At 37.9% G+C, this 11,941-nt stretch overlaps 2 protein-coding genes across 4 annotated transcripts; both read left to right on the forward strand.

Moving 5' to 3' along the window:
• The first annotated feature begins 3,362 nt into the window (after positions 1-3,362).
• On the forward strand, positions 3,363-5,477 carry LOC107595405 (protein SYS1 homolog). 3 transcript variants are annotated; one of them, XM_016285794.1, is made up of 4 exons: positions 3,363-3,595; positions 3,936-4,183; positions 4,277-4,344; positions 4,437-5,477. In XM_016285794.1, exons 2-4 carry the CDS (start codon positions 4,022-4,024, stop codon positions 4,675-4,677), a joined length of 471 nt encoding a protein of 156 aa, XP_016141280.1. In that variant the 5' UTR covers positions 3,363-3,595; positions 3,936-4,021; the 3' UTR covers positions 4,678-5,477. The 3 variants fall into 3 exon arrangements, with proteins under 3 accessions (XP_016141280.1, XP_016141279.1, XP_016141281.1); XM_016285793.1 differs by having other exon boundaries at positions 3,363-3,546; XM_016285795.1 differs by having other exon boundaries at positions 3,363-3,493.
• A 1,915-nt stretch (positions 5,478-7,392) lies between these two features.
• LOC107595454 (U1 small nuclear ribonucleoprotein C-like) lies at positions 7,393-9,503 on the forward strand. Its single transcript, XM_016285857.1, has 6 exons — positions 7,393-7,498; positions 8,007-8,049; positions 8,153-8,261; positions 8,526-8,615; positions 8,855-8,950; positions 9,044-9,503. Exons 1-6 carry the CDS (start codon positions 7,491-7,493, stop codon positions 9,163-9,165), a joined length of 468 nt encoding a protein of 155 aa, XP_016141343.1. The 5' UTR covers positions 7,393-7,490; the 3' UTR covers positions 9,166-9,503.
• Positions 9,504-11,941: the final 2,438 nt, after the last annotated feature.

Raw genomic sequence — 11,941 nt, forward strand, 5'->3', positions numbered from 1 at the left:
ATATATTTGAAAGAGTTAAACCAAGCATTGGGAAGGCATTATATGCAGATGATGGTGCAGTATGGAGAAGAGGTAGGAATTTAGGAAATGTAGTTAAAGGAATACAATAATCAATAAATGAAGTTGAAAGGTGGTCAGTAGATTGGGGATTGAAGTTTTCAGTATCAAAGACTCAATGTATGGTTTTTACAAAGAAAAAGAAAAAGGAACAAATTACTCTGGAATTCTATGAACAATTGTTAGAAAGAGTGACAGAGTTCAAATATCTTGGATTAATCTTTGATGAAAAATTAACTTGGAAGAGACATATTAAGAAAATTGAAAACAAATGCAAAGGAGTAATAAATTGCATGACTTCAATAGCTAAGTATGAATGGGGAGCCAGGAAAAGTGCACTGTTACATGTATACCAAGCCTTAATACGGTCTAGTGTAGACTATGGGTGTGCAGTGTATCGTGCTGCAGTAAAATCAGAATTAAAGAAACTGGACAGCATACAGTCCAGAGCACTTAGAATCTGCTGTGGAGCAATAAGATCAACTCCTCTAGATGCCATCAGGGTCGAAATGGGGGAGATGCCAGTAGATTTAAGAAGAGAAAAGCTTGCGATGATGTACTGGGTTAATCTACAGGGTAGTAATAAGAGTCATCGTACACGCACAATTTTAAATGATTGTTGGGAATATAAAAAGAATGGAGGGAATAGTTTTGGTTGGAAGCATGAACAGTGGGTTAAGTCAAGTCACCTTTATTTATATAGCGCTTTTAACAATACAGATTGTGTCAAAGCAACTGAACAGCATTAATTAGGAAAATAGTGTGTCAATAATGCAAAATGACAATCGTAAACACTAATTTTTCAGTTAAAGACTGAGCTCATCCAGCTCAGTTCAGTTTAAATAGTATCTTTGCAATCATTTACAATCAAGTCAAGGATAATCGCTGGAAATGAAGTGTCCCCAACTAAGCAAGCCAGAGGCGACAGCGGCAAGGAACCAAAACTCCATCGGTGACAGAATGGAGAAAAAACCTTGGGAGAAACCAGGCTCAGTCGGGGGGCCAGTTCTCCTCTGACCAGACGAAACCAGCAGTTCAATTCCAGGCTGCAGCAATGTCACATTGTGCAGAGGACTCATCTGGTTCCTGTGGTCTTGTCCCGGTGGCCGTCTGAGACAAGGTCTTTACAGGGGATTGTTAAGGATTGTGGTCTGGAGAATGAAGAAATCTGTCCCAACATGCCATTAAATGGGGTATCGGTATGGATTATTCCTGAACCCATTGTTGAAATGAGATTGTTGGAGGCCCGGGAAAAAGCAGAAGAAAGATATACTAATAGTTATGAAATCAATGTTTTTATGAGAGAAAATTTGTATTCTTTTATACAGATCTATACAGATGGATCTAAAGACCCAATCAAACAAAAAGTGGGCATAGGAGTGTACATTCCCAGATTTAAGACGAAAATAAGTTTAAGGTTAAGTGACAAATTGTCTATGCATTCTACAGAATTAACTGCTATAATAGTAGGATTGCAGTGGGTAGAACAGATGAAGCCAAATAGGACTCCAACTGTAATTTGCTCAGATTCTTCATCAGCTCTTTAAAGTATATTGTCGACAAACACTGATAGAGAAGACCTGCTAGTAGAAATGTATACATTACTGTACAGACTGAAAATAGAGGGTATAACTGTATATCTGTATATACATATCGGGATAGTAGGGAATGAAACAGCGGATAAATTAGCAAAAGAAGCTTTAAAGAAAAACTTGGTGGATGTTAAGGTACCTCTGGGAAGGAATGAGATAAAATCAGTAATTAATAGGGAAATAATACGAATATGGCAACAAAGATGGGAAAATATCAGCTCAGGTAGGTGGTATTATAATATTGATTATAATATTGTAAAATCAGTAGGGAAAAAAGAACAGTTTTATGGAAGACACAGAAAGGAAGAAGTAATGATTTCTAGATTAAGGATGGGTCACACAGGACTAAACTCAACACTTGCATTAATGGGGAAGCATGGAAATGGTACAGTATGTGTGATGAAGGTGATGTTTTTGAAACCGTAGAGCATGCGCTCTTTAAATGTAGTAAATATGAAGATCAGCGTAACAGTCTTTTTAGCAATATAAGGAACAGACCAGTGAGTGTCGTGGACCTTTTGGGAAAGGGGTTGAGTGACAGTCAGATGTTTAAGGTGGCTTTAACATTTTTAGAGTTTACAGGATTAGACCACAGGATTTAGTGTTTGAGGATGAGGATCATGATGCTTCTGTGGAGTGTGGAAGCTGGAGGAGCTGAACACACAGAGCCAGCTGAAGCTTGGGCTCTGATCCTCTGGGGGATTTTTGGTAATTTGTAATAAGTAAATACACTGATTTGCAATATTTATATAATATACAGACTTCAGCATGTTTTATGAGTATGTAGTTACAGCAATGTTGTTTTTAAAACATAAAAAATCGCTAATATTTGAGGATTAGTGTGATCAAGCATTACCTGCCTATGCAGTATATGCATATAGGAGCTGAACACGCAGCGCCAGCTGAAGCTTGGGCTCTGATCCTCTGGGGTAGGTGGGTGGGGCATTACAAAAAAATATTTTTTTCTTCCCTTCAGTACAGATTCATCACACATGTGCGCAAGATATACAGTAGGTGGCGATAATAAAAGGAGTGAACGGCCATTGAACAAAAAGAAGAAGAAGTTACATCCGCCATTAAACACCAAGAAGAAGAAGAAGAAGAAGAAGAAGAAGAAGAAGAAGAAGAAGTAGTTACGTTTCTATAATCTCAGCGGCCTCACCGACCTCAGGAACACACTACGGATGTGTGTTTTCACAGCATTATAATTCTCACAGACGGATGTCAACAAAGTCGCTGGTTAGCGATGTTTAGCTAGCGAATGCTAACAAACAGCCCGTTCGCCGCGGTGTTTTACATTTATATGTTTGTTTACTTGTATAAAATGACATAACGTTGACATTGTTTTTAATTTGTCTGTGTAATTGTAAAATACAGAAGATAACACATTACTATTCTTGACTTTAGAATGTGTGAATGCTAACTAGTGCGTATGTTGTCTAATAATACTGAACAGCGGTAGTTATTTACTCTGTGTTGTGCATATCTACGTTTTCGCGTTTATTAACAAATAATGGATATCTACCATGGTACTTTGAGATAAGTTACCATGGTATTTACATGACACTCGTGCTGGTGGCTTGGGCTCTGATCCTCTGGGGTGGGTGGGGCATTACAAAAAAATATTTTTTTCTTCCCTTCAGTACAGATTCATCACCCATGTGCGCAAGATATACAGTAGGTGGCGATAATAAAAGGAGTGAACGGCCATTGAACAAAAAGAAGAAGAAGTTACATCCGCCATTAAACACCAAGAAGAAGAAGAAGAAGAAGAAGAAGAAGAAGAAGTAGTTACGTTTCTATAATCTCAGCGGCCTCACCGACCTCAGGAACACACTACGGATGTGTGTTTTCACAGCATTATAATTCTCACAGACGGATGTCAACAAAGTCGCTGGTTAGCGATGTTTAGCTAGCGAATGCTAACAAACAGCCCGTTCGCCGCGGTGTTTTACATTTATATGTTTGTTTACTTGTATAAAATGACATAACGTTGACATTGTTTTTAATTTGTCTGTGTAATTGTAAAATACAGAAGATAACACATTACTATTCTTGACTTTAGAATGTGTGAATGCTAACTAGTGCGTATGTTGTCTAATAATACTGAACAGCGGTAGTTATTTACTCTGTGTTGTGCATATCTACGTTTTCGCGTTTATTAACAAATAATGGATATCTACCATGGTACTTTGAGATAAGTTACCATGGTATTTACATGACACTCGTGCTGGTGGACTGACAAACCAGTTGAACCCGGCACTGTTATTATTTTGTCATTGCCAGGTTGAGACTCAAATCTTGGGGCTGCTGTTAACTTTCCCATCGAGCCGGTTTGGGGACGTGTGTTTGTCCCCCTCATCTTCTGCGAGATGGGCAGTCATTTCCGCAGCTACGTCTGGGATCCAATCCTCATCATCTCCCAGATTATGCTCATGCAGTGCATCTATTACAGCTTCTTGGGTCTGTGGTTGGCTGGTGTTGATGGTTTGGTCCATACCAGCAGATCACTCGACCAGATATTCAGTTACGAGGTAACTGTCCAAATAGAGTTCATCAAAAGCAAGATGAATAAAATTGATGTTGTCAACCCAGAACTACAACTAACTAGTTTACTTTCTGTCAAGGTTCTTGGCTTTTCAACAACACAGGGTCGCTTGTCTATGATGGCGTTCATTCTGAATTCTCTCACATGGTAAGTTTAGATTAATGCCGTCCTATTCCAAACATTTATCTCACTTTTATCTGCCATCTGAAGTCATTCTTGGCTCCGTGTCTCTTTCTCAGCGCTCTTGGCCTGTGGTTTTTCATCCGACGGGGGAAGCAGTGTCTGGACTTCACCGTGACGGTGCATTTCTTTCACATGATCTGCTGCTGGATCTATAACGCCCATCTCACAGCCACCCTGTCATGGTGGTTGGTTAACGTGGCCTGCATGGCCCTCATGGCGGTCATCGGCGAGTACTTGTGCATGCGGACAGAGCTCAGAGCCATCCCTGTCAACACGACACCCAAATCCAACCTTTGAGGACTGTTTAAGAGACAGATGTGCCACAGCTGGTGTGTATGAGGTTGTGCATCGGCGTGTTGACAGATGCTGCTGTGGTTTTCTGAGAGATTGAGCAGAAGTGACTTGGATGTTCTGTGATGTTTTGGTCACATCACTGTATTTAATCCGGATGACGTTGAGATGGTCCACACGAGTTTCATGCTGCATCGCATGATAATCCTCCCTCAATCAGCATTATGATGACATTCGCATCATTTCAAAATTACTATTGTAATTATTCTTATTTAGGACCAACACTTTATCATTCATGGATGGCTACTGAAAATATGAAAGTGATGGTCTGTTTTAAAAGCAGCGAAAGCATCATGTGTAAATCTTAATCTAAATAAAATGCTATGTATTTCTGAATACTTGGATAATGGTTCCTGTTGCTTTGGAATGAAATAAGATATTAAGTGGTTTTCCTGTTTTATCAAGTCATCCTTTTACAAATACCAATGGCAGAATTTAATTGACCTTAGATGTAGTTTATTAAACGAGTTTGTCAACATGAAATCAAAACTAATCCTATTTGCTTTCTTGATTCATGTTCTTGTTGAGTATGTTATTCCAAAAGACAAAGTGAAAAGTTACTAAGGTTTTTTTTGTCATTGAATATCCTATTTCTCTCAGATATCTCACATTAAGGAAGTAAAATGGCTTGCTAATAATGTGTCATGTATTTTGCATTCAATTTTGTCCCACATGCCCATCAGAATCTCTTTCAAGATTTGTTTGCAATGAGTATTTGAGTGATATATGAACCTTAAACTTTTTGTGAAGATTTTTGTGACATGACGACCCATACTTGGAATTAGTGCTCTGCATTTAACCCATCCAAAGTGCGCACACACACAGCAGTGAACGAACACACACACACCTTGCCTTGCTCAAGGGCACCTCAGTCGTGGTATTGAAGGTGGGAGAGAGCGCAGTACATTCATTCACTCCCCCCACAATCCCTGCCGGTACGAGACTCGAACCCGCAACCTTTGTTACGAGTCCGACTCTCTAACCATTAGGCCACGACATCCCCATATGAGGATATGAGGTCAATCAAATCAACTAGATTTTTCACTTATTCTGCAATAAATCAGAAACCGCAATATCAAATGTATGATCTCAGTTTGTCAGAACTGAAGTGTGAGTTTCGGCTTTTTAAAAAATGTATTCTTTGTTAACTTTGCAACATCCTGTTTCTCAAACACTTTCAGACCACATAATACTGACTACTAAAAAATATTATAGAAAGGCTTCATATTAGCTGTCATGCTTCAGGCTCAAAATAAAAGATAGTAAAACTGCAAATGGTGTTGCAACCTGTTTGACATTGTGCTGTGTTGCAGACCCTTTATCAATGGTTTTGCTTTTGGTGGGACTTTGTAGCTTTGAATGACCGAACAACATGAAACATTAAAGCTGAGCTGTTTAAAGCTGCACAGTTAAACATCTCATGGCAGCTGCATGGTTTCTCGCACATGTTGTGGCATAAAGCATCGCTTGTCGACATGTTATTTTTTCAAATGATTTGTCAGAATAAAACTATATTCTGCAAAGTGACTTTTTGTTTGAATTTTTGTTTAAATAAGTATTCGCCATTCTCAAAAAGTAGAGGTTTTTTTTTGGTACTAAAATTTAAGGCTTTTAGGACCAAAGTGAATTAATGTAATTTTCATTATTGTTGAGTGATTCTGTGTTATAAACAAATATTAACAGTGTTGGGGAAAGTTACTTTTAAAAGTAATGCATTACAATATTGCGTTACTCCATAAACAATTTAACTAATTACGTTACTTAGTTACTTTTTATGGAAAGTAATGCGTTACGTTACTTTTGCGTTACTTTTTAAATCTGGACAGGGCTTGCTTGTTTGTTTTTAAAATAAAAAGTTATATTTTTGGCAAATATAAAAGCCTTTTCACACCAAAAGTGAAATGAATAAGCCTCAGGCTGAAGGGAAAGTACAGTAGAATGCAGAAGAAGACATTTCAACACACTTCAGCGATAAAAAAAGACACAGATGTTCTTCTAGAGTAATTTGTGCTTATTAGTACGCTTGAACTGGATCATCGAAGGTCAGAAGCAAAGACATTGCTTTATAGAATGGCATTAAATACATAAAGCATATTTGTGTTGTTTAACATTTAATTATTGCAGGCTTGCGTCAAATTCTGAGTTGCGTTATTTTTATTCATTTTGAGGAATATTGAATCTGTGTTTTTTTTTGTGTGTGAGTGAGATGAATTAATGCATATTCATATTTATTTTAGATCTACAGTAACATCTGATTTCTCTCAACATGGGGACAGGAGAGCCGTCAGTCAATACATTGGGGGGGAAAAAGTAACTTGTGTTACTTATTTGAAAAAGTAACTCAGATATTCTCTTGTAAATTAAAAAGTAATGCGTTACTTTACTAGTTACTTGAAAAAAGTCATCTGATTACGTAACTCGCGTTACTTGTAATGAGTTACTCCCAACACTGATGATGATAATATTAAGGTCAGAGCTCTTTATTGTCATTGTACAGGTATGAGAATATGTTATACTCAGGAGGTATTACAATTAAATATGGTATTGGAAATGTGCTTAACTGTCACCATAATACATGTATTTTGATTTTGGGGTCAAATGTGACCACATGCATGCAGTGGTAAACGGAGACAGGTTCCCTCCCAAACACGGAGTGGCGCCAGTGCGCGCGCGTCTTCGCTCCAAACCCAAACAAAGACGTAAAAGCGTTTTCATATTCTACTTCCGGTGCTTTCACCCCGCGCTGTTCCGCTGTGAAGATGCCGAAGTGAGTCTCTCTTTATGTTTATTTTATACAATAATACGATATGTACGAAACAGACCAGCAGGCTTTAGTCGCGAAGGGTTCATTAATATATCTGTTATACCTTTAGGCATTTTAGAAAACCACGTTGCGAATACAACCGCGTTTCTCAGTCAAGAGCTAGTAGCTCTTCAAGCTAATCCAGCATTTAAATGGGTTAAAGAGTTTTTAATTTAGTGTATTAGTTATTATATTTATATGCAGCTCACTGCTTTAAATGCCATCTTTTGCAATCCGTTTTTAAAAGAGTACCATGTAAATACAGTTGTACGTGAATTCAATGCCATGGTCATACTATGCTATTTATATGAAGCCCGTAATTACTTAAAGAAGACTAAAGTACTAAATGATGGTACTTTGTTAGGTTTTGTTAAAGTGACAGTTCTTTACTATGGTATTATTATCCGTACCATCACTGCACTGTAGCACCTGGTATTTTTAACCAAGGGTGGGTTGTTTTTGTCTCTTTCAGGTTTTATTGTGATTATTGTGACACATACCTGACACACGATTCGGTAAGATCACCACTTTTTCTAGAATCTGATGATAGTCTGGCCTGTTTAACATCACGTTATTATCTGTTGAAATGTTCATTATTTGTGTGTTTAATCTCTGCAGCCATCGGTCAGAAAGACACACTGCAGCGGACGAAAACATAAAGAAAATGTGAAAGATTATTATCAAAAATGGATGGAGGAGCAGGCTCAGAATCTCATCGACAAAACAAGTGAGTGAACAACATTATGTCTGATCTATGCGAATATCTGTTTCTGCCACATAGTTAAAAAAGGTCATTGATTTGAAAAAAAGGTAATTAGTTGTGACCTTCATAATTCTGGCGTTTTTCCTTGCAATTCTGATATTGTCCGAATTGCAAGATATACTAAGAGTGCTATTTTAAAAGTTCTAGTACTATAAACTATTTTGACTAATTTCTTGATCTTTTAAAAGATCAGTGGTCCAGTCTAAAAGTCATTTTTGTCTGTTTCAGCGGCCGCTTTCCAGCAGGGTAAAATTCCACCCACCCCATTCCCAGGAGCCCCTCCACCTGGCGGATCTCTGCTACCGCATCCAAATATTAGTACGTTGCAAAGTTCTGAAATGTTCACTTCCTTTCAAGGCAGCTGCAAAGCATATAACAATTTCGGAGTTAACTTTATGCTTATATATGGCGAGACTACAGGCAAAAGCATGTTTTTTTTATTTTTTAGATTTTGAGCTATTTTGCTTCCATAACTATGGACGCAAACTAACTACTGATTTGATTACATTATATTATTAACATATAATTTACAAGGAATAACATGTTTTTTCTCGCAGGCGGACCTCCGAGACCGGGCATGTTACCAGCTCCACCCATGGGTGGTCCTCCTATGATCCCCATGATGGGCCCCCCTCCTCATGGCATGATGCCTGGTAAGGCTGTTTATCTGTAAATATAACTACGTTAATGTGAGGGATTTTTATTAATGGCAATCTGAATTGACCATTCATCTGGCTTTCTTTCAGGTCCAGGTATGCGGCCACCAATGGGTGGACCTATGCAAATGATGCCCGGGCCACACATGATGCGACCTCCCGTTCGGCCAATGATGGCCATTAGACCCGGTATGGTGCGACCTGATCGATAAAGCTACGGTTCCGCGTTTATTATCCCGATATCCACAGAAGACTCGGCCAAATATCTACACTGGTTTTACAGTCGATCTAAGAGGTTTTTTTTGCCCATTTGCGTTTTATGATGACTAATGTCTGCGGTTCAGAAAACGTTGGTTCACTCGAGTGACTCAGATTACCACAAATTCTTGTAAAATCTAATGAACCTTCCATTGGCTTTCATTTCATATTTATGACAGACCAGAGGGTGTTGCGTAATGGGTTTGTGTATGATGTGCATTTATTACGTTGATGGATGTTATTTACTGTTAGGATGATTTTCAGCTTTTTGTTTTTCATGTATTTTGAGAAAAGAAAATAAAAAACTTGCAAATCTGTTATGTTTTGATTTGGTCTGCTTGTGTAACATTTAAATAGAAACTAAGTAAAATGCATCTCGATTACTCCGAGTTAGGGCTGGGCGATTTTTCTGATTAAATCGATTAATTTGAATTTGATGTTTTGCCATGATTTTGAATAGAAATATTACCAAATGTTACAATTAGACACTGACAATATGCCAATGATAACAGTAAAGAGAAGAACTATCCAACCGCATGTCGGCACATGCGTGACACACTCATATCGCGAGGCGCCGTTCACACAGAATGCACTTTTGTTTCGTGTTGACAAAGATGCAACATGGAGAGTGGAATAGAAAAAACATGCAAGAAGATGAGTGAACTTCTTTTAATTTGAGCGCTGCGATTTTATAATGCCATTTCATGCATGAGATGCTGCGAGAGATGCTAGTGGAACAATCAAACGTGTCCATGTTTACATAGAAAAAACTATGGAAAAGCAGCGCAATCGAATAAAAAACCTGTAAAGAGCTACTACTGTATGTGACAGGCTGAAAGCTGCTGTTCGTTGTTTTCACAGAACATTCATTGTTAATAGTCTACTGGTGTTATACCTTCAGAAGTCAGAAAGAGCTTTATTAACAAGTATGCTTACACACACAAGGAATTTGACTTCGTGACAAGAGCTTCCAGTGCAGAAGAAAGTATGGATATAGAGCAAACTAGTGCAGCAGACATAGGAATTACACAGTAGGGATGGAGTATTAACACTAATATAAGAAAAACTGAAAATTAAATAATGCATTATATACAGAAGTAGAAATATAGAGAAATGTAACTGTTTAAATGAATGTACAGCTATATTTACAAGTGCGCAGTTTAGAAATGCACAATTTTCGGATTCTATGTATAAAAGCAGTCATTTTGCATTTGAATTACATTGACTGTTGAGAATTTTTTGAAGCATTTTCATCACAGCTTATTATTTCTGAACATATAACATGTAGGCTATAAGACAAGTTTGTACAGGATGTAATTGTAGTTCATGCATCTTTTCTGCAAAGATAAGTGATTTGTTTAACGTTATGACGTGACATGTGGCCAAGTATGGTGACCCATACTTGGAATTAGTGCTCTGCATTTAACCCATCCAAAGTGCACACACACAGCAGTGAACACACACCCGGAGCAGTGGGCAGCCATTTATGCTGCGGCGCCCGGGGAGCAGTTGGGGGTCCGGTGCCTTGCTCAAGGGCACCTCAGTCGTGGTATTGAGCGCTGTACATTCACTCCCCCCACCTACAATCCCTGCCGGTACGAGACTCGAACCCACAACCTTTGGGTTACGAGTCTGACTCTAACCATTAGGCCACGACTTAACAGTTATATCATGTTGACAACTTCATGTGTGCTGCACTTAGAATAGAATTTTCTTTAACTAGAGGGTTAATAAAGAAAAAGCTATTTGAATCATGTTGTAGTAACATTAAGTCGACTAGTTAAAAATCGAGAATCGGTCAAACGTTCTGAAAAAAAATCAAAATTTCATTTTTTTGCCAAATCGCCCCACCCTACTCTTAAGTAATATAATCAAAGCAATAACAAAGCCAGCAGCTGGTGTAATTCATAGAAAATGCTAAAATAAAATAAAAACAAATACAATTCAAAGACAAAAACATAGAGCAAAAAGTCTATTGAATTTATTAGTTCAATGGCATTGAGAGAGTATAATGATTGTTCCTTAAGTAAATGGAATGAACATACACAATAGTATGAACATTCAGGACAAAAAGTACATTTATTAGACATCTTTTAATCGTAGCTACTTTACCTTCTACATAGGCCAACAGTGGTATTTTATCTTGTGTTGTCAAGTGCAAGCATTCTGCCCTGATCCTGGTATAGTTGCTGACATCCTCATAATCTTCCCAACCAGGAAAAAAAGAGGATACTAACATAATTGGTGTTAAATTGTTTGTCCATATTTGCTCAAATTATGTGAAGTTCAAAAGAAATTCAAGTGAATTCAAAGAGGAAGCGAGGGACAAGTGTTGCCTGAGGGGTTTGCATTTTTTCTCCTTTTTTCTCATTTTCTGTAAATCATTCTGTTCCACTACAGCATATGTGCCCATTTTCTTTTCCATCAAGTCAAAGAACCTGCTAACTATAAAAAATAAAACGCTCGTTGTGATGCTAGACAGCTAGGCTTTGTGATAGGTGGCCATAACGTGACATTTAATTCAGCTCTTTGTTTTCATATGGCAAATCAATAGCCTAAATATGCTACATCTTTGCTATTTCACAGTAAGATCATTGCATCAACCACTGATTTGATTTCAATTTAGCTGGATTCTTCACATACAGTAAAAATATCTTTGCTGATTTACATGTAAGTACTTCATCTTCTACCACAACGTTGCCATCTCAGGTCCACAATTGAACCCATTTA

Source organism: Sinocyclocheilus grahami, unplaced genomic scaffold, assembly GCF_001515645.1.
Source record: "Sinocyclocheilus grahami isolate Dianchi unplaced genomic scaffold, SAMN03320097.WGS_v1.1 scaffold202.1, whole genome shotgun sequence".
Classification (NCBI taxonomy): domain Eukaryota; kingdom Metazoa; phylum Chordata; class Actinopteri; order Cypriniformes; family Cyprinidae; genus Sinocyclocheilus; species Sinocyclocheilus grahami.

Excerpts from the sequence above, each read along its gene's own strand:
- LOC107595405 (XM_016285794.1), top strand. The coding sequence starts at position 4,022 with ATGGGCAGTCATTTCCGCAGCTACGTCTGGGATCCAATCCTCATCATC. Across the intron at positions 4,184-4,276 it reads ACCAGATATTCAGTTACGAG|GTTCTTGGCTTTTCAACAAC; the intron begins GTAACTGTCCAA and ends CTTTCTGTCAAG. Across the intron at positions 4,345-4,436 it reads ATTCTGAATTCTCTCACATG|CGCTCTTGGCCTGTGGTTTT; the intron begins GTAAGTTTAGAT and ends TCTCTTTCTCAG.
- LOC107595454 (XM_016285857.1), top strand. Across the intron at positions 8,262-8,525 it reads GAATCTCATCGACAAAACAA|CGGCCGCTTTCCAGCAGGGT; the intron begins GTGAGTGAACAA and ends TGTCTGTTTCAG. Across the intron at positions 8,616-8,854 it reads GCTACCGCATCCAAATATTA|GCGGACCTCCGAGACCGGGC; the intron begins GTACGTTGCAAA and ends TTTTTCTCGCAG.